General features: G+C 31.7%; 1 protein-coding gene across 11 annotated transcripts in view; it reads left to right on the top strand.

The window, feature by feature from the left end:
* The window catches only part of LOC145297766 (uncharacterized), a 704,274-nt gene that overhangs the window by 488,736 nt on the left and 192,422 nt on the right, over positions 1 to 23,116 (top strand). For all 11 annotated transcript variants that reach the window (XM_080144049.1, XM_080144060.1, XM_080144093.1 and 8 more), the window contains exon 3: positions 10,493 to 10,595. In XM_080144049.1, coding sequence (XP_080000175.1) covers positions 10,493 to 10,595 — 103 coding nt within the window. The remainder of the gene's footprint in view (positions 1 to 10,492; positions 10,596 to 23,116) is intronic.

A 23,116-nucleotide genomic window follows, 5' to 3' on the forward strand; every position in this document is an offset into this window, starting at 1 on the left:
TACAATGTTTATGAAAGTTGATCACATGTTGGACTCATGGAAGCATAAAATACATCAATTTTTTTAGATGAAAATTAAACAGGAAATAAGTTAAAAGGGAAATAACTCTCACAGCTTTAATAAATAAGTAATAAATTAATTTTAAAGCCAACTGGTGTAGGCTAATTATAACTGAAAATAAATTAAATTAAATATAAATTAAATTAAGATAAATGAAATAAGTAAACTTTAAATAATATGTTTAAATAGAACAATGAAAGTATTTCTATTACACCAAACAATTAAAAAATGGAGCTTTCATTAAGGCAATATACAAATAAAGTTACTCTTTGAATGTAGCTATCTTTTGAATAAATAGTATGCATAGAAATAACGTTGGCCGTTTGAAAATCAATTTGTGAAGCAATGTACCTTTTGTATATACTAATCAAAATATTATCAAACAAACAGACAATACGGAATACGACTTTATGATAATACTAACAGGCTGCCCGGCATTTAAAATACACGCAAATATGGTATTTTGATAAATGCAGATTTCGTATTTATTATTATATTATATTCGACCCAATATATAGTAATGATCTAAAAAGTTTTTAAAAAATGACTTGTGTATCTCCACCGAGAATCGAAGCCATAATGTTTAATTAATGATTTACTTTTTTACTTTTACGTTAATGCCTGAGCTATGAAGACATGCTTGCTTCAAGACTAAAAATTAAAACATAAACCAATAACTATTACGTAATATATACCGGCGTCGGATGTGAGGGTTTTGGGAGAGTGCTCGGTAGTTTTTAATGTCTGTTTTATTGTTGAGGAAGTTGTTTGTATCAAGTGAAAACCAAGTCTATTAAGAGTGTCGTAGGTTTTTGTATTTTTGGTGTGGGTGGGAATGAAAAGATGTCTGTTTAGTAGTGAGGTATTTGTTTTATTTTTCTGTCTGTTTATATTATAGTGTATTTTCGTAGCTTTTTTCTTTGCATAAGAAATGAAATAGGATGAGTACTTTAGTTTTTTTAAAAACATTCGTAATGTATTGAAATTCATCATTAAGATATTGAGGGCTGCATATTCTAAAGGCACGCAAGAAAAAAACCAATAATCATACCAGTCTTTATTTTATCATTGTGGTGCGAGTAGTAATGAATATAAGCGTTTTGTGTGTGGTACATAGAAAGACCACACACATCCGATGCCGGTATATATTCCATCCCATGTAACAACTGTCAACAAGCGTACATAGGTGAAACACAGCGAAATTTGAAATTAAGACTTTACGAACACAGAAGAGATATAAGGAATGGTAACACCCTAAATGCACTCTTTTGCCATTGTGCAGAACACGATCACTCGTTTAATTTAGATCATGCGAAAATTATTAAATACGTGATAGATAGAGCTAAAAGAAGACTTTTAGAATCAGCACTAATATTAAATACTAATACTATTACGCAAAGAAAAGGCTTCTACCATTTAGCCCCTAGCATAGGGAAAATGATAATCAGAGAACAAAATATTAACATAGATCCTGGCTAACCGTTTTTCCTTAAATATTTCAACAAAATGAATAAGTTTACAAAAAAAAAATGTACATATTTACTTAACGCATTTTTAAAAGTGTATATATAGACATTGAACAACCTAGCCTTCCCATACGCACACATGTGTCATTCCCGACATGGGTAGGATTCAAAAACTATTCTCTTTTTCGTATGATCTATGACTTTTTCTTTTCTTGCATTTTTACTTCAATATCCTGAAGATGTCCTCTGAAATAAGGACGAAACGTTGATTATTTTAATAATTTCATTCGGTTTTTCTATTTTTCTCAAAGCATATATATATATATATATATATATATATGTGTGTGTGTGTGTGTGTGTACGTATGTTTTTATGCTTACACACGTATTTGTTTATATGAGTGTGTGTGTGTGTGTGTAACAAGAAAACAAGTAGCCACACAAAGGAAAGCTTATTGGTTTATGAAACCTGCCCCCAAGAGTTTTACGGAGACATGACCAAAATAGATGAGTGCCTCTAAATCCCTCTTTATCCCCAAACAAATACTGTTTCTATTTATGTCCAATTGCTAGGATCGATACTTCCTTACATTATCCACTTAGGCGGCTTTCAGACTTATACGCATTCTAAGAAAAACTTCGCCATCTTCACGTTTGAATCTGCTCTCATCGTTCGGCCACACTCTACGAAATCGTCGATAGTAAAAGTATGCATCAGTGTCTTTCTAGACATCTGATGCTGGAATATTCTCATAATAATTTATTACTTTGGTTATAATCCTTGGGCGTCTCTTTATTATACCATTAACTATTTTTTTTATTTATTTTTACTACACGCAGTTCGGTCCTGCTTTGCTCGGGCCTTATGTACGGAGCATAACTTTATGTGCATATATATATATATATATATATATATATATATATATATATATATATATATATATATATATATATATATAAAAGTTTGACTCATGTCCAGGTAACCTACATCTAAAATTTCAAGTGTTTAGATTCAAAATTGGCGGACGAGTTTGGTAGAGTCTTCAAAGGCCCAAAAGCTTATTAAAAAGCTTGCTGCATGTCTGAATAACCTTTAAGTAAAATTTCAAATGTTTAAATCTACAATTGTCTGAATGGTTTGTTAGAGACCGCAAAGGTAAAATCCTTTGAACTTTGACCCCTTAGCAGCTAAATTTTCGACGTAAAACCGATTAAAAAGCTTGCTCCATGTCTGAATACACTTTATGTAAAATTTCAAATGGTTAGACCAAAAATTGGTTGAGTAATTTTGGTAGAGACCGCAGAGGTCAATTTTTTTTTAAACTGTGACCCCAATTTGGACCCCTTTAACATTTATTGCTTTGGACTCAAATCAAATAAAAATGTTTGATCCATGTCCAAGTAACGTACATCTAAAATTTCAAGTGTTTAGACTATAAAATTAGCAGAGGAGTTTTGTAGAGTATTCAAAGGTCAAATCGTTGAACTTTGACCCCTGGCCGAAAACCGATTAAAAAGATTTTTCCAAATCTCAATACCACTTATGTCAAATCTCGAGTCTGTAAACTGAAAATTGACAGAGTAATTTGGTAGGGAAATGTACACACAGACGCAGACACGCAGAGACAATTTCACTTATATATATATATATATATATATATATATATATATATATATATATATATATATATGTGTGTGTGTGTGTATATACATATATATATATATATATATATATATATATATATATATATATATATATTCAAGTGCTAAGTCTATTTCTATTTAGCAATTTTAGTTAATTTTTTTTTTCATCCGAATATAGTTGAATTCTCTTTTGTAATCGCAGACATTTTTTTAGAATCGTAGTAGACAAGTGCTAAGTCTATGATAGGCTTATTTTTTTTCCGGAAATTTAAATTGCATTCTTTATTTTTACATTTTTTTTTTATTCAAGGCTTCTTCATATATATATATATTCTATAGATAATGGAAAATAAGGAAGAAATGTTATATATAACATTATCCTATCACCAGAAGCATACAGAAAAGTAAATGGGAAAAAGTAAGATAAAAAAAAATTAGGCAATCGCATATCGAAGCTATACGCCTCCCATCAAAAGAGGCGAAGAGCCAGAATTATACAAAATGCAAATATAAATAAAAACTAGCTTAGCAACAATTAGATACGAAACGAGAATGAGGGAATAGGATAACAGGATAAGAATAATTAAGAAATATTAAAAGTAGGTACAAGATATAAGTAGTAATCGGAAGGGTAGTAGATATGTCGGTAATAATAAACATAAAAGTATGGGTCGCTATGAAATAATGGGAATCGTTAATGAAGAGCAAATAATAAAAGTAGAAAGGAAAAGATGAAGAAGGTAGAAGAGGAAATTCATATAATAAAACAATCTGAAAGTAAAGACAAAATAAATAGGATCGAAAAACTTTCAAAAATCCGGATTAAAAAAACAAACAAAACTTTAAAATATTCAAAAAAGGGGGGCGGGAATTAAATGAAAATAATAATAGTGTTTAGCTTTACTTATCTTGGTAAGGTTCGCATTGTTAAGGATATATTATTCGATAATATATATATATATATAAAATAAAAATTACAAATAAATTTACCAAAATGATCCAAGATGGTAAAATTAAAGTATATTATAAATATTAAAGAACTAGCGGGGGTACCCGGCGTTGCCCGAGTGTTTGTTTCCGGGACGGGGGGGGAGTTTTAAAAAATGTTATGGTAGGTAAGTAGGAAGGATCAAACCCGGAGTCATGAGTAAAAGTAGGAAAATAAAGTGTGAAAAAAAAAACATCTGCAACGTTAACAGTTCGGCCACCAAGAAAAGTCCATTCCAGTTGTTTAGGAAAAAAAAAAAAAAAACGACTACGGTAGGTCGGCGCGAACGTGAAAATATAATGTGAATTGTTCAGCACGCTAACCACTACGCCACAGAGCACTGCAGCTTAGTTTAGTGATTTTAAATAACTTCACATGAAAGAACTACGAAGCCAAACCGGTATTCTCTTCTCAACTGTTCCTTGTGAACGATCCCCAAACGGTGTTAAGTGGTGGCAGGGGGAGGAGGAATTTATTAGAGAGAAAATATTTTACCACTTCCATTGATCTTAACCGATTTTGGCCGTGACTTTTCAGCAGAAAAAGTATAGAAATCTAAGATTATCGAGGAATTTGAGAAATAATAAGCCTATAACACACCTCAGATATTGTTCTGCTGTTTGTGCATATTATATTTTCATGAAATATCTTGACTTTTAATTCTATTAATGTCAAAATCAGACGGGAAAAAATGAGTTCATTTTATTTATATAGAAGAATAGATAGAAGAAGAAGAAGAAAAGAATAGAAGAAGATAGAAGAATAGAATAGAATAGAAGAGAAGATTAATATTTATAAAGTTATCTCAGCCAGATGTAAAAGCTCGATAAAACCAAATAGGAAATTCAGCTTATATTACGAGCAAACAGTTAATAAAACATGTTAAAAAACACTTTGAAGTGAGTTAAAAATATATTTAATCTGAAAAGGAAACACTAGATAAGTGGATAGCCCTTAATCCGCGTAGTTTCGAAGAAATAGTTTCCTTCTCATAATGCCTGTGTGTGTGTGTTAACTGTTTTTGTGAAAGAATTCCATCAAAGTGCTCGATTACAAAGAAAACATTTCAATATAAGAGCTTAATATTTATTTATTTAAAACTGTACAAAAAGATAACAATGTTTTTCTGACCTTATATGTTTACATTTCATTTAAAAGAATCAATTTTCAAATAAAATTCAAATTTATTGCTTGAATCAAAGAATACAAATTTAAATTAAATTTAAATTTTAACTTTTAATTTTAATTTGTATTCTTTGAGTCAAGCAATAAATTAGATTTTTATTGAACATTTTCCCTTTATTAGAATTTTTTTTTTGATCTATCTAATATATCAAGCAATTTTATTTGGATGGGATTGTCTTATATGAATATTTCTTTTTAGTATTCTATAGGACTAAGGACCATTAGATTCACCAACCTGTAATATAATTCACTTCAATATTTCGAAGTAGTTACACAAACACACACACACACACATACATATATATATATATATATATATATATATATATATATATATATATATATATATATATATATATAAGATACCTTTGAAGCAAGACCAAACGCATTGTTACAAAATAAACAGATGTTTATTTTGTTAGAAATTTCTGTTAAAGTTCATAAATATATTTCGACGGAAACCGTCATCGTCAGTATATCGTTTTTTTTTTTTTTTTTTTTTTTTTCCCATGTTGTTGTTGGAGCAAAGAATTAGCCGTTTGTTGTTTCTGCATATTTTATACGTTTGAAGCCAAACCTAACCCATTGTTACAAAATAAACAGATGTTTATTTTGTTGGCTTCAAACGTATATAATACGTATCTTATTTAATTCAAACTCAACCAGCGCTTCTAAGGAACAAAATCTTAACGCGAACCTCGCGTGAATAAACGCACCGTTCCGAGACTTTAAAAACTACCGTAGAAACAACAAACGCCTAATTCTTTGCTCCAACAACAACAAGGCAAAAAAAAAAACAAAAAAACAAAAAAAAAACAATAAACAAACAAAAAAAAAACACAAAACAAAGCAAAACAATCGACATACTGAAGATGACGGTTTCCGTCGAAATATATTTATGGACTTTAACATAAATTTCTGTTTATTTTGTAACAATGAGTTGGGTCTGGCTTCAAACGTATCAAATACGTATCTTATTTAATATAAACTCAACCAGCGCTTCTAAGGAACAAAATCCTAACACACACACACACACACACACACACGCACACACACACACACACACACACACACACACACACATACATCCATATATATATATATATATATATATATTGATATAGATAAATAGGTAGATAAATAGATAGATAAATAGATAGATATAGATATAGAGATGCATTAGGATTTCTTTTATAATGCAACAAGCCATCTGCCGAGTTGTTGTTGAGATGAGGAGTGAGAAAAGCCTTGGCTGTCTTCTTTGAATTGTGGGTCAGGCCTTTGGAATAATCAGTTTAGAATCGATAGAGAAGAAAATGTCTGCCAGCGAACATAGAAGGATTTACTGCTAGAATGCTAACATTGGCTACAGCTGACGGAATCTGTATTACATTTGCAGACAAAGTGCGAACGTCTCGAAGATGCGCTTCAATGCGAGTGACTGCACGGAAATCTCAGATGACTTAGATGGATTTCACAGAAGAAATCATATCCATTTATATACACATCCAAACACCTATATATATATATATATATATATATATATATATATATATATATATATATATATATATATATATATATATAGTTAGTTAGTTATATATCTTTATATGTACATAATATATATATATATATATATATATATATATATAAACTATATAACATAAAAAAAACTAACCTAAATTTAAAACAGGTCAAGAAACTAGATATCCAGGCAAAATAGAGCACACACAAAGGAATAGGTCAACCAGAGGTCAAATAGGCCTTTGTCCGATAAGTGCATGGTCATTGGCTGACAGTAATGGCGCGATGGATACTAGAAAGCTGATTGGCTAACTAAAATCTCAATAGAAGGTGTGTATATAAAAACGACAGACAACCACAAATTCGCGCATAAGCCTGAAGAGTCCTAGAGTGGATGAAACGCGGTATATTCAGTGTAGCTTAATGGCCATATATATTTTATAACTAACTAACTAGCTCTACCTAGTATTGAGCACTTTTGAAGTAAATACTTAAAGTTTATGCATAAATTTATACTTTTGTATATTAATTTTATGTTAGTAAATTAAGTATATATATATATATATATATATATATATATATATATATATATATATAAATCAATAAAGAAAGAAAATGACGATATAAAACTATATACTGTGGATTTATTCGTTTATTCCATTATTCCATTAGGGTATACATCAATTAGGGGTGTAGAGTACATGGGAACTCTTTATACATGTTATTTCGAAGTCAAATGCTTCTTATCAGAAGAGGAGAAAATATGTTAGATAACATAATAGGGATGCCACATCTAGCAAGACTTACATTAGGAGCGAAACAAAATATTGACGCTGTTTGGGGGAACTAAATTGATCTCTGTCTTATAGGAGGGGTATAAAATAAAATTAATTAAATAATGAAGGTAGATGTGTATCATGTCTGAGATGGTGGGTTTTATATATGTGTGATATAAGTGTGATTAAAATCTGGGAGGATATAGAGTGTTAATTCAGAGAAGACGCTTATTTAATCAAATGTATTAATGGGTTATAATTACGGAAGGGGTTTACATAAAATAGGGGCTTGTGCTATGTCGTTATATTTTAGAAACTGTAGCTGAAATTATAACAATACTTAAAATAAATATAAATTATTAAGCATAACAGTAAGATAACAAATGTGAGGGAATGAATAATAAGGAGTACCATATAGAAAGTTTTTTATTAAGTGAATAAGATAGATGATCAACAGATAGTAGAATTAGGGGACAAAAATGCAGAGGAGGATGGAATAAATAGATATAAAAGGAGTACGGGATAAATAGACATAAGAATGAGTATGGGATGAATAGATATACAATGGACTATGGGATTAATAGATATAAAAAGGAGTATGGGTTAAATAGATATAGAAAGGAGTACGGGATAAATAGATATAGAAAGGAGTACGGGATAAATAGATATAAAAAGGAGTACGGGATAAATAGATATAAAAAGGAGTACGGGATAAATAGATATAGAAAGGAGTACGGGATAAATAGATATAAAAAGGAGTACGGGTTAAATAGATATAAAAAGGAGTACGGGATAAATAGATATACAATGGACTATGGGATTAATAGATATAAAAAGGAGTATGGGTTAAATAGATATAGAAAGGAGTACGGGATAAATAGATATAGAAAGGAGTACGGGATAAATAGATATAAAAAGGAGTACGGGATAAATAGATATAAAAAGGAGTACGGGATAAATAGATATAAAAAGGAGTACGGGATAAATAGATATAAAAAGGAGTACGGGATAAATAGATATAGAAAGGAGTACGGGATAAATAGATATAAAAAGGAGTACGGGATAAATAGATATAAAAAGGAGTATCGGTTAAATAGATATAGAAAGGAGTACGGGATAAATAGATATAAAAAGGAGTACGGGATAAATAGATATAGAAAGGAGTACGGGATAAATAGATATAGAAAGGAGTACGGGATAAATAGATATAAAAAGGAGTATGAGATAAATAGATATAAAAAGGAGTACGGGATAAATAGATATAGAAAGGAGTACGGGATAAATAGATATAAAAAGGAGTATGAGATAAATAGATATAAAAAGGAGTACGGGATAAATAGATATAAAAAGGAGTACGGGATAAATAGATATAAAAAGGAGTACGGGATAAATAGATATAGAAAGGAGTACGGGATAAATAGATATAGAAAGGAGTACGGGATAAATAGATATAAAAAGGAGTACGGGATAAATAGATATAAAAAGGAGTATGAGATAAATAGATATAATAGAATAAGAAATATAGGGTAATAATAGATAATAATAAATAATAAAATTATAAGAAATATAAAGTTATTAAATATAGGAGTATAAAAATAGGGGATAAAATGGATATAAAAAATAAGTTCAAAAATATAAAGATATAAACGGCGAAATGAAAAAAAAAAGAAAAAAAAGAAAACAGAATAGAAATAACATGAAAATACAACAGAGAAAATATACAGTAGAAGAATGTTCTTGAAGTCCGAGGAGCGGAGATTTTTTGTAAAAGTTTTTTAGGTCCTCGTTGAGTGCAAATCAGTATTGAATTATTAAAAAAAGAAAACAGTGAATAGAAGTTTCTCTGTGAGAAATACAGTCCCTGTCAAGTTTAAGTGATGAGTCAAAGAAACGTTTTGCGGTTGGTGGTGGAAATATTGTAATTTTGTTAGAATATTAAGGCTGGCACGAGAATATAATAAATGGACACGATAACACAGTCGATAGATTCGAACCCGGCGACAGAAGTCATCCCTGGCTTCATTAGCAAGGACAATCCATACGGCTGCCGTTAACCGCGAGAAATACTGTTGAATTTTCAAAATTTATTTTTTAATGCTTTTAAACGTCTGTCAGAGTGATCTAATCATTACTTCATGATCTTTTATATATATATATATATATATATATATATATATATATATATATATATATATATATGATGAAATATGAGGAATAAAAATTATAACTTTATTATATCATCAGAGCAATAAGGAAAAGTTAAGGGGAAATTTAAGAAAAAACTTGAGGCCATGGTATTTCGATGTTAAATGCTTCTCATAAAAAGAGAAAGGCCAGAATTATGCAAAATACAAATATAGAAAAAACTGGCTTAATGATATTTAGAAATGAAATGAGAATGAAGAAATCGAATAATATGGTTAATAGTAATTAAACGTACACCATATAGGAATCGGAAGAATACTATTTATATATGTAGGTAAGAACGCATGAGATAATAGTGTTTATTAGAAAAGACTGAGACAATTATTATGAAGTCTTTGAGAGATCGTGAAGAGGAGGAAAAGGCCAAACAGACTACAAATACGTTTCTACACCTTTCATTAAAGTTGAAAATAATATCTATTGTATCCAGAATTTAGGTTATTTGGGATGAAATATTATGATATTATTTAGATTAATATATATATATCTTCTAACATTTATATGGCTTGTTGCAAGTTGCTATTTTTTCTTTTCTTTTTTTTTCCAATAAATTTGATTTGATTTTATCATAGAATTTTGTTTATTTCACTTTTTTTCTTTTTGATTATAGATCGATATTTATATTTTGTTTGTATAATTTTTCAGGACATGTAATGAAAGCCTGCAAAGATGGATATTATTGTGAACAATGCAAGGGTTTGACTTACCAACCCAACAGCAATAAATTTGGAGACCAATGTCGTTTGCGGTGAGTTAAACTTCCATCTTTTTCCTTCCCATAAAAAAAGATATTATGTTTTGGAATTAAAAAAAATTAGAATTAATACTTTGTATTAGTTTGATTATTATTAATTTTTATTTATTGAAAATTACACATCGTTTTGGTCGAGGTATCTTTCTTTTTATCGTTCAATTCAGGAAATTTTATATCACACTCGGGAATCTATATGGGATTTCGAACTGATCCTTAGATTTAATCCATGAAAGTAGATTGTTTTCGTTTTTTGTCAACTATGACCGGATAGATGTTTTAAGTAAGTATTGCCAGTACTGAAGATTGGACCTTCAACTGAACTATTTATTTAATCAATAAGGATAATCTTGTCTTGTTCTCTCGGTCAGCAAGAAATTTTATACAATTCATAATTGTATTTTTTGTATCTCACGAATACCGTTACTTAGAATTTACTGGTCTGGGTGCCCGGCGTTGCCTGGGTGTTTGGATGTGTGTGTTGAGCAAAAACAAAAACAAAAACAAAATGGAAGTAGGCAGGCAGGCTAATACCCGTATCGCGAAGGAGGAAAAGAACGTGACGTCTTTGCTGTTGCGTCCATCACAAAACTGTAAGTGGCGAAGGTTTAAATTAAGCCTAATCAGTCGAAAAGCGGGCATGACTTTCGAAAATATGGGCGAAAAAAAGCGACCCCTCTTTGTAGAAAAGTGACAAGTTGAGGGTGAAGGAATTAATGCTTTTAGTAAATTTTTCAATATTTGTCGTCCGAAGGGTCGAGCTACAAAACGATACCAATCTCGTGAAAATCCGTCACCTCTGTCGAAAGTTTTAGGCATACATACATATACACATACATACATACATATGATAATTATATGATGATTGCAACATCTTGTCAGACGAGTGCCACTCCCTCAGACACTGAAAGTCCATGAGCCTGAAATTAACTTATTTAGTCCTGCCAGCGAATTCACATGCTCAAGCATACATGACATCGAAGGCGGTCATTGGTATAGACACACACACACACACACACACACACACACACACACACACACACACATATATATATATATATATATACATGCACGCATACATACATATATACACATACATATACATACACACATACATAACAATAAGCATACACACATATATACCGACATACATACACACAATGCATAATACACATACATACACATACATATATTAACATATACATAAACACGTGCATACATACGCGTATACATACATATGCATAAACACATATACATACACATATACAAATACAAACACACATATACATACATGTACGCATACAAATACGTACACATATGCACATATACATACATACACATACATTTACCTACATATACATGCACATACTTATTTATGCATTTATACACAAACATTTTATGTATGCACATATACACATACATATGCATACTTATACACACAAACATATATATATACATATATACATACAAACACACATACACATATATATATACATACATATATACATACATATACACATAGATATAGATACCTATACAAACACATGCACATATATAAACATACATACATACATACATACATACATACATATGATGATGGCAGATGAATAATTGCATGCTTCCAGCATTTCAGGCCCTCACGCGTCACAACTTTTTCATAGCCACAGGACTATTTCTCATAGAGAAATGCCTGATGGAGTATCTATACAAAGATGGTGTTACAGAGTTTTAGCTTTGTACGACAGCTAAATCTCTCTCTCACTTCAAAATGTTAACATCCAACAACAAGCGAGAGCAAGATAGCCAGCAACAAGTTAAACTGCAGACCCGCTTATTGCGGGTACTGGTCTCCCACTTGATAGTGTTTTTTTTAATCAGAGATTTGCTTCTCCTAAAAGGGTTGACTTCACCACGACTTATGGCACACCACGTGCACATGGAAATAAACACATGCATGCACACATACATGCATACATACAGAATGCACGCAAACATACATACGCATGTACATACACATACAAACATACACACATAGAGGCACACATATACGCATTTACATACATATGCATATACACATGTACACATACACATACATGTAAAATACACATGAAGGAGCGTTCCAAAAGTCATAAATCCTCAATAACCAGGATACATACATACATACATACATACATACATGCATGCATTTAAACAGACAGGTGAGATTTATATTATAGATTATATTTAGAACTTCTATTTGCTTGATCATGAATTACGACTATCAGTTACACTTGAGTATCACTGAATCTAGCATATTGTTGTAACCGTGCCACCATCGCTGGGTGAACAGCAATAGCCACATGCAAATGACCAAACCAGCTGTGTGATGTGACAGCGGAGATAATAAGGACACATGTGTTCAGAGAAGCAGGTATCTGAGACGTGTTCGAGAGATAGAAGGTTCAAGACATGTTTATGACACGAGAAATCGGAAGTAGATGTGTTACATATGTGGCCCACGAGTAACAGGGAAAGACGTGTCCTAAACATGACTGGGCAAAGAAATAGCATCAAATATTCCACACGGCAGAGTTTTGTTAAGTACACTGGAGTACGAGAGACTTTTTAACAAGAGAAAAGATGTTTTTTTTTTTTTTTCTGGAAGTACATCTAAATAAATGTCTATTGTTTCAATTGAAAAAAAAAGTGAGTCTGATTCTAGCCTTGTCTCTGTTTCCTTGCGACTGTCTGCATACAAAGTCTGAGTTCCGAGTATATTATCAAGGGTAGTAATGAGTTCTTTATTTCAAGAAAAAAGATTTGAATGAATTTAAGTTAATAAAAATATTTCACATGAGATGACATACAAAAAAAATATCTATACATATCAGTCAGGAATATATCAGGAAAGTATTAGATCGATGCAAAAACTTGTTTTGATTAAAAATTTCATCATTAAAATGAAAACCTGTGTTTTTGAAAATCTTTATTCATAACAATAACGGCCTTTGCTCAGTGTAACTTAATTCTATCTGCCAACGAGTTTATAAATGCCTCGTTTATAGAATTAGTTACGTTTTGATGTAAAATATGAATCTAACTCAAGTCCAATGTCGTCTCGTGATGTAACCCTAACGCCATCTAAATGGTTACGTAATTCTCAAAAAGTGATATTCCAATGGAGTTAGGTCAGGGGATTATGCAGGATGAGGCAAGATTTCCCAACAAAATCCTCCTATGAGCTCTTTGGTCAGTAGTGCTGTGTGAGGACGAGTATTATCATGATGGAAGACCGCTCATATTTTGTTGACTAAAGAAGGTCGTTTTTAGGTCTAGGTACGTAAAAATATAGTAGAAAAATATACATGAGACTTTAATAATGTGAAAGTACAAGTTAAAAATAAATCATAGTGATATGTTTAAGCAATTATAATACGCAAAAAATAAATTACAATGGTCAAAAATAACTATTCTTCAAACTAACAAATACATTTGCACCAACCCGATAAATATTTGTATGAAGTATAATTATGCACCTCTATCTTGTATTGAGTATTTGGAAAAAAAGATTAGTTTTCAATTGAGTTTATCAATACAGTCGAACTTGGTAAATCAATTATATATATATATATATATATATATATATATATATATATATATATATATATATATAATTTTTTAGTGTTTTCAAATTTATACTAACCAGTGATGCATTTTACCAATTTTTATGACTTGACGAAATGAGTCTATCTTTGAAAATTCATGTGTTAAGGATTTTTGTTATTATAATTCCGTATATAATTCCATATTATAATTATATATATATAGTATTTTTATTTATACAACCATTATTTGCTACATATGTACATGCATGTTTCTGTTGCGATTTCATTTTGATCCTTACAAAGGACTTACAAGGATCATTCTCGATGGAGTTGGATTACTTAACAGAAGAAAGTATGCACATATGTAGCCATTAATATTTGTTTAAAGAAATAAAACTACGACAATAAGGCTCTACTTGTTATGGAACACTTTTTTGATAAACATCGGAGTTTCAGTGGATTTAGATTTAGGAAACTACAGCAATACAACCATTATATATATAGAGAGAAAGAAATAGAGAGGGGGGATGAAATAAGTAAGAGAGACGGGTAAGGAAGATAGAGAGAGAGTGGAAGGAACAAAGAGAGAGAGGGGAAGGAAGAAAAAAGAAAGAGGTGAAGGAAGAGAGAGAGAGAAGAAGGAATAAAGAGAGAGAGAGAGAGAGGCGGAAGAAAAATAGAAAGATGGAGAGGAAGAAAAAATAAGAGATAATAATAAGTGGAAGGAAGAAAGAGAGAGAGAGATGGGGAAGGAAGAGTAATGTGAAGGAAAAAAAAGATAGGAGAAGGAAGAAAAGGCAAGAGGGGGGGAAGGAAAATATCCAGAGAAATAGCGGAAAAAGAAAAAGAGAGAGAAAGAGAGAAGAAGGGAAAAGAGACAGAGAAAGACAGAAGGCAAAAAGAGATAGAAAGAGAGAAGAAGAGAAAGAAGAGAAAGACAGAGAAAATGTATGAAATATAGAGAGGAGCAAAAAATAAAGAAAAAAACGTAAGAACGAGAAAGAAAAGGAGATAGAGTGATGTAGATTTAGAGAAGGAGGAGTTATCAAGATGTGCTTTCTGCTGCCTCTCCTCCTATTTATCTATTTATTTTCATTCGATTATCCCCCCGGGGGGAGGGCACCTCCCCTACCACAAGTGATTCGCTCGCTAGAAACAACCACTTAACGCAAACCGATTCCATGTCAAATATTTAATTCCTACAGATTTAGATACCAACCCCATTCAATTATGCCTACCCCCGCCCCACAATAAATTGAACATTAAAAAAAAAAAATTAATGGCAAACAAAACACGAAAAAAAAAAATCAGCATCATAAAATAAAACAAATAGTTTCGAAAACAAAAATTCTTATGAAGATTTATCACTTAAAATTCCATCATGGCAGATATTGCCAGGAAGAGAAATTCCAACTGTCTTATTCTACAAGAATCTGTCATCCATTCTCGATTCCACGTGATTCCAAGTACTTAAACCCTGTCCGCATTTTCCGAAAATCAACTCGTTCAACCTTGTTCGACAGAATAATATAATATTGGATCCTCATGAGTTATAAATGCTGTAACGTGTTATTTGTTTCAGTACTATTTACGGTAGTCTTTTGTTTTCTTTTGACAACCCCAATCCCCCTCCATCTCAAAAAAAAAAGAACCATTCTCCAGCTGTCAATCAGATTTGAAAAAAAAGAGTACAATTTTCACAGAGATTAAGATTGTGCATTAATTTTTTAGCAGGCTGTTATCTTTATTTTCATAGTTGTTGTTTTGCCGAAATATATATATATATATATATATATATATATATATATATATATATATATATGTGTGTGTGTGTGTGTATATATATATATATATATATATATATATATATATATATATATATATATATATATATATATATATATACTTCAGAATAATGTAATGCAATAAAACTATTGGTATGCAAATCTAGTGATTATCGGTCTTACAAAATATTATTGGATTTAATATTTTATAAAGACAATCCCAGCTAAATGAAAATTGCTCAACATACCAGATAGAGCAAATAAATCATAATTTAGTCATTTAAATTTTATAATTTGAAACGGTTAAATTTCAAATCTAGAATTTATACACATGCAAAACAAAGAATACTTTTTTAATAAGTACATTTCCTTAACCCATTACTTTTCGATGTTTAATCATCTCATCAAAGGAAAAAAATATCAGCAATTATTATAAAAGGTTTGCACCTAATTTGGTAAATGTAATAAACATAGAAAATCATAATTAAAATTTTTTAAAGTTTTTAAATCGTAGAATAAGGGAAATTAGATATTGGTGCAAAATGAAAAGGATACTGATTACAGATAAAAATTGTATGGTAAATCCTAAAGGGAAAGTTTTCTGTAGCAGGGAGGTAAAAGGATTCAATGCGTATCGTAATTCGTTCAAAGCACAAGGTAACAATCCAAAGTAGGCATGATTCCTTGGTTTCTCCTTTGGTTCGATGTGATATCTGGTAAATATTTGATTAAAAAGAAATGGATCAAAACCGAAAGCAAAACTGTAGCAGTCAATATAAACTGATTCAAATAAACTAAGACGAATATACAAAATTAATAATGATTTTTTAATTTCGACCTCTTTTTAACCCCTAAAAAAGTATTTCAACCAACTAAAAATCCAGAAATGAAAGGTCCACAAAAATCCAATAAGCTGAGGCCCCTAGCGCTGCTTTGCATCTTTTAGTTTCAGAATAGATAGAGTTTAAAAATATACAGACAGACAGACATGTAACCTTTTATATATTAGATTAAGAATCAAAATTGTTAACTGTTTGGAATCAGAAAATGAATATACAATCGTTAATTGTATCGGAATCGGGAAAAATATTAGTATTGTCCCATCACTAATATATATATATATATATATATATATATATATATATATATATATATATATATATAAATCCCTGAAACAGGGTTTCATTGTAAATAACTGATGATCCCTAAAATTAATATTCTCTCTCTCTCTCTCTCTCTCTCTCTCTCTCTCTCTCTCTCTCTCTATATATATATATATATATATATATATATATATATATATATATATATATGTGTGTGTGTGTGTATATACATTTATATATATATATATATATATATATATATATATATATATATATATATATACTAGTACCCGTCGTTGACTGGGTTCAAAAACAGCCTACAGAAAATGGACTCTGATTTATGAAAGTATGATAGGTTATGAAAAGGAAGGGTTGTAAATTTGGGTTGAATTTGGAGGTATCAAAACCAAAGCAAACTATGATGAAAGTAAAAATAAAATAGATAAACCCCATAATTTATTATACCATACCTGTTCACACTGAAACACTTATCACAATATTCTGTGGATCTATATTAAAAAACCTTGTTAATCTTTGTGACATATTTCCATTCTATGGCGGTTAGCCGCGAACGAACACCCCATCATTTTATTATACCACATTTCTTCAAACTGAAACATAATTATCAAAGTATACTTACGCAGATAGATATGAAAGTCTTTATGAAAGTTTGTGCCTCTTTCCATTCTATGGAGGCCAGGCGCGAATGCAGACCCCACAATTTTATTATACAATCCCTATTTAAGTTAAAACATATTTATCAAAGTAGTATTATGTACATCTATATCAAAAACACTTGTAAACGTCTTTTTTTAATTTTAAAATTGTTTATTTCCATACTTTGTAGACCAGGCGCGGATGCAGACCCCACAATTTTAATGAACCACCGTTCTGCCAGATCAAACATACCCATTCCTGTGTTACAATACATCTTCTATCATTATATGTAATCAGTTTTTTAAAATAGTCAACCATATAGGAGCCTATTCGTGACCACACACACACAAACACACACACATACACACACATTCAGCTTTATATTATATATATATATATATATATATATATATATATATATATATATAGTAACTATATATATTAAGACTCTGAGACCTTCTCTTTGCAAACAAAAAGAGAATCTCTTAGGGCTTAATCTAGTTTCTATTTAATAATTAGTCCCCCCCCCATATTTTGTCCCCTGCTTTTTCATCTCCAGTTCATTTTTTCCTTTTAAAACGTAATTATTAAGCTCTATTTTAGCTCTGTTGAGGGAGCTGATGTATTCATTTTTTATTTTTTTATTTCACAATCTAAAATAAAGAATGTTTTCGAACAGGTTTAAAATTGGTTTTTACAAAGCCATAATAAAATATTTTACCCCGCAAAAAATATTTATATATATATATATATATATATATATATATATATATATATATATATATACATACATACATATATATATATGTGTGTGTGTGTGTGTGTGTGTGTGTGTGTGTGTGCTACGAAACAGATACTGTCAAGAATTGTGTCAACTGAAATAAAGGAATAAACTATAAAATTGTTGACATCATCACATTTGGAATATAGACTTTCATCATTTATTCAGTATATGCTCTGTAATTACATTGAGCTTCTTAAATAAGGATTGGTATATATAAAAATGAAATATAAGTGATTGCAAAATGTTTCCACAGAAATACAGTGTATCTCAAAAGTGTGTATAATCTCACATTTCTTTAAATATTTAAGTATATATCTTCTTTAAATATTTAAGTATATATCTTCTTGGGACAATACGGAAAATGCGAGTTTTTGACATAATGAAAAGTAGTCTCTCTGCAGCATATATAACAGAGTTAATTTATTTTCTCCTCAAAATAACTCAAAATATAGCCATTAAAAGATAATTTCCTGGCAACAAAAGTGAGTACACCCCTAAGAAACTACACCCCTAAAAAGTGAGTACAATCCTAAAAAACTACACCCCTAAATTTCTAAATTGAGTACTGTTTTTCTATTTCCCTCCAAAAGTCACGTGACTCATTAGTGTAACTATGCCATGTTTTCATAGGGAGCAGCAAGTATTCAAATTTGTCGTGCACACTCTCTCTTACCAGTCACTGAAAGTTCCAACATGGCACCACATGGCAAAGAACTCTCTGAGGATCTTAAAAAAAAACGTATTGTTGCGCTACATAAAGAAAGCCAAGGCTACAAGAAGATTGCTAACACTTTGAAACTGAGCTGCAGCACAGTGGCTAAGATCATCCAGCATTTTAAAAGAGCAGGGTTCACACAGAACAGGCCTTGGGTAGGTCGTCCAAAGAAGCTGAGCACACGTGCTGAGCGTCACATCCAAATGCTTTCTTTGAAAGATTGGCGTAGAGTGATGTTAGCATTGCTGCAGAGCTGCTAAAAAAAGCCTATCCTGCCTTGACAGAGTACAAAATAGATTTTGTTGCTTAGTGGGGGATGCCCTTTTCTCTACCCTGCAACCTCTCTCCCACAGAAGAGACGTTGCGAGCCTATCCTTGTTTTATCGTTATTTCCATGGCAGGTTCTCGTCTGAGCTCCAATCTCTGGCCCCCCTCGCCAATCTTTCATGAAAAACACCCGTCTAGCTGAATCCACTGAAAAATTTCCCCCACTCTATATCTGTGCCTAAATCAAAACGCAGATTCCATGAGCTTGGATGTGTTCAAGTTCAATGTTAACAAATTCCTAATGAACCGCCCCCTTAAGTAAACACTTCATCAAATCTCCACACTAACGTAATGTACTTGCAATAACCCTTATCCCTGAGTGGCTTCCGGGCCTTGATAATTGGTGATCAATCACTGTGTAAAAAAAAAAAAAGAAAGAAATCAAAGAGATTAGGGCTCAGCCTGTTAGTGTTCAGACAATACGCTGCACAATACATCAAATTGGTGTGCATGGCTGTCAGCTCAGGAGGAAGCCTCTTCGTAGAGCAATACACAAGCAAGCTTGCAAACAGTTTGCTGAAAACATAGATTACTGAAACCATGATGAGACGAAATTTAATTTGTTTGGTTCTGATGGCCTTAAACATGTGTGGTGGCGACCAAGTGAGGAGTACAAAGATAAGTGTGCCATGCCTACAGTCCAGCATGGTGGTAGGAATGTCATGGTCTTGGCCTGCATGACTGCTGCAGGTATTGGAGAATTATATTTCATTGAGGGAAACATAAACTCCAACATGTACTGTCAAATACTGCAGCAGAGCATGAGCCCCTCCCTCCAGAAACTGGGTCACAGAGAAGTGTTTCAGCATGATAATGACTTAAAACACACATCCAAGACAATTACTGTTTTACTGAAGAGGCTGAGAGTACATGTGATGGACTGGCTAAGCATGTCTCCAGACTTGAACCCAGTAGAACATCTTTGGGGCATCTTCAAGCAGAAGGTGGATGTGCGCAAATTCTCAAATATCCGCCAGCTCCGCGACATCATAATTGAAAAGTGGAAGAGCATTCCAGTGGCTGCATGTGAATGTGGATAATGATGGTTACTGCACAAAATATTGAAAGTTAACATGTTGTATGTTAATATTGACAACTTTTTGTAATGGGTGTACTCACTTTTGTTGCCTGGGATTTAGCTTTTAATGGGCATATTTTGAGTTATTTTGAAGGGAAAATAAATGAACTCTGTTATATATGCTGCTTTCTTTGTGTCAAAAAATCATTTTTTCAGTGCTGTCCTATGAGGAGATTTACTTAAATATTTGAAGAAATGTGAAAGGTGTACTCACTTTTCTGATACACTTTATATATATATATATATATATATATATATATATATATATATATATATATATATATAGTCATCCACATACATTACTGTTTCGCTGTATCATCAGTGCGGCTAAACAGGCAACTACCTCAAGCCAAGATCAAAACCCAACCACCCGTATTACAGTCTAATCAGCAGCTGCTGTGCGGGTAGTGAATTAACGATGTTTTGTACATTGTCCGAATACCTAAGCTGGTTTTGTTTACACAAAGAGTATCGCTTTATATGCTAATGGTATATTGTGTATCACTTCCTAATATGTATACTGAAGAGGCTGAGGGTATATATATATATATATATATATATATATATATATATATATATATATGTATGTATGTTAAGTCATGTCATATGCTATTGGTACCATGTAACCCAGTACTACCTGCTTCATGGTCGGGTCACCGGCGACTAAACTGGTTCCCCCACCAGACTTGTTTTGTGAGGAGGGTGGCTAGTCTCCCTAAAAGATTAAAAACAAGACCTTCCAAAGGGTGAATGAACCCTTATTTGGGGTCACCGGCCAATTAGCACCGTGTGTGTTTGTGTGTATGTATGTGTGTGTTGGGGTGGAGAGGGCTCCCGTAAGCCATGGTGAAGATAACCATTCTAGGAGAAGCAAATCTCTGATTTAAAAAAACCATAAAGCCGGAGACCAGTCCCCGCATTAAGCTGGTCTGGAGTTTAAATTGTTGCTAGCTATCTTGCTCTTTCTTGTTGCTGGATGTCAACATTTTGAACCGAGAGAGTTAGTTAGCTGTCGTACAAAGTTAAGACTCTGTAACATCATCTGTGTATAGATACTCCCTCAGGCATTTGTCTATAAAAATGGTCCTGTGGTGATGGAAAAGTTGTTATGCGTGGAGGCTTGAAATGCTGGAAGCACGTAATAATTGATTTCAATGACCGTCTTCAGTGTCATGCCTGCTTGAGCATATAAATTCACCGGTAGGACTATAAAAAAAGTCATTTTTGGGTTCTGTCTGAGGGAGTGGCACTCGTCTGATAAGACGTTGCAATTATATATATGTATATATATCACAAATTGAATTTGCCAACTCGTTATCACTTCACAAAGTTTGCATGAGATAACATGGAAAAAGGAAGATCTGTAACTCAAGAATTAATCTCAACATTTCGTCCGACTATTGTCTTTATCAAAAGTAAATGTGAAACCTGAAAAGAGACATCGTTTACCTATTATATAATTTCTTATTATTTCGTCACATTTGAAACTTCACTCTTAATAAATTCTTTATAAGTTTCAAACAAAACGTTGAGATTCTTGAGTTTCAGATCTTCCCATTTTCCATAGTATCAAATAGATTTGGATTTATTTCATCGTTTATTTGTAAAAATTTATAGGTGGGGATTATTTGTATGATTTATTTTCTCTCGTCGAACTCAGGAATCTTTCCGCGAAACTCAGAAACTGCACAGAATTCGGAACGGGACCCTCTATTAAATTCCTGGTGATAGCACAGTCACATTCCATCAACCATGACCAGGTAGAAGTCATAAGTAATTCACAGTCATATGTTTTGTATCGCCCGACAAGATACATCTGAAAAAGGCCAGAGGTTACATCGGTCAAACATGTTGTGCGAATAACCCCCAAGATTAGAACAGTAATACCAATAATCTAAATTGCAAATCCACATCTCCCAAAATCCAGAAATACACACACACACACACACACACACACACACACACACACACACACACACACACACACATATATATATATATATATATATATATATATATATATAGAGAGAGAGAGAGAGAGAGAGAGAGAGAGAGGGATAGGAGAGTGCCAGGGAAAGCAAAACAGTTATTTGAAAAAAAAAAAAAATGAAACAAAATGCTTTTATGCAATTTAGGGTTAGTGTTGAAATTGTCTTTCCCTTAAGAACTCCATTTTTGATGCATTACTGCATTTCAAACTGTGCCAAGTTTTTGCATCGGCATCCGTCCAAATATAAAATCATGATTAATCGGAACTGATGTGTGAAAAAGTGAGTAAAAAAAAAATTGCAGGCAGAAAATTATCTTATAACATAACACCTCCTCCCCCCAATATATATATATATATATATATATATATATATATATATATATATATATATATATATATATATATATATATATATATATATATTAGATTTTATGCATATTAAAAACGGACTAAAGTTATAGCCTATTGACATAGAATAGGCACTTAATGCCAATTT

Source organism: Euprymna scolopes, chromosome 2 (genome assembly GCF_053919585.1).
Source record: "Euprymna scolopes isolate OS-2025 chromosome 2, ASM5391958v1, whole genome shotgun sequence".
Lineage (NCBI taxonomy): Eukaryota > Metazoa > Mollusca > Cephalopoda > Sepiida > Sepiolidae > Euprymna > Euprymna scolopes.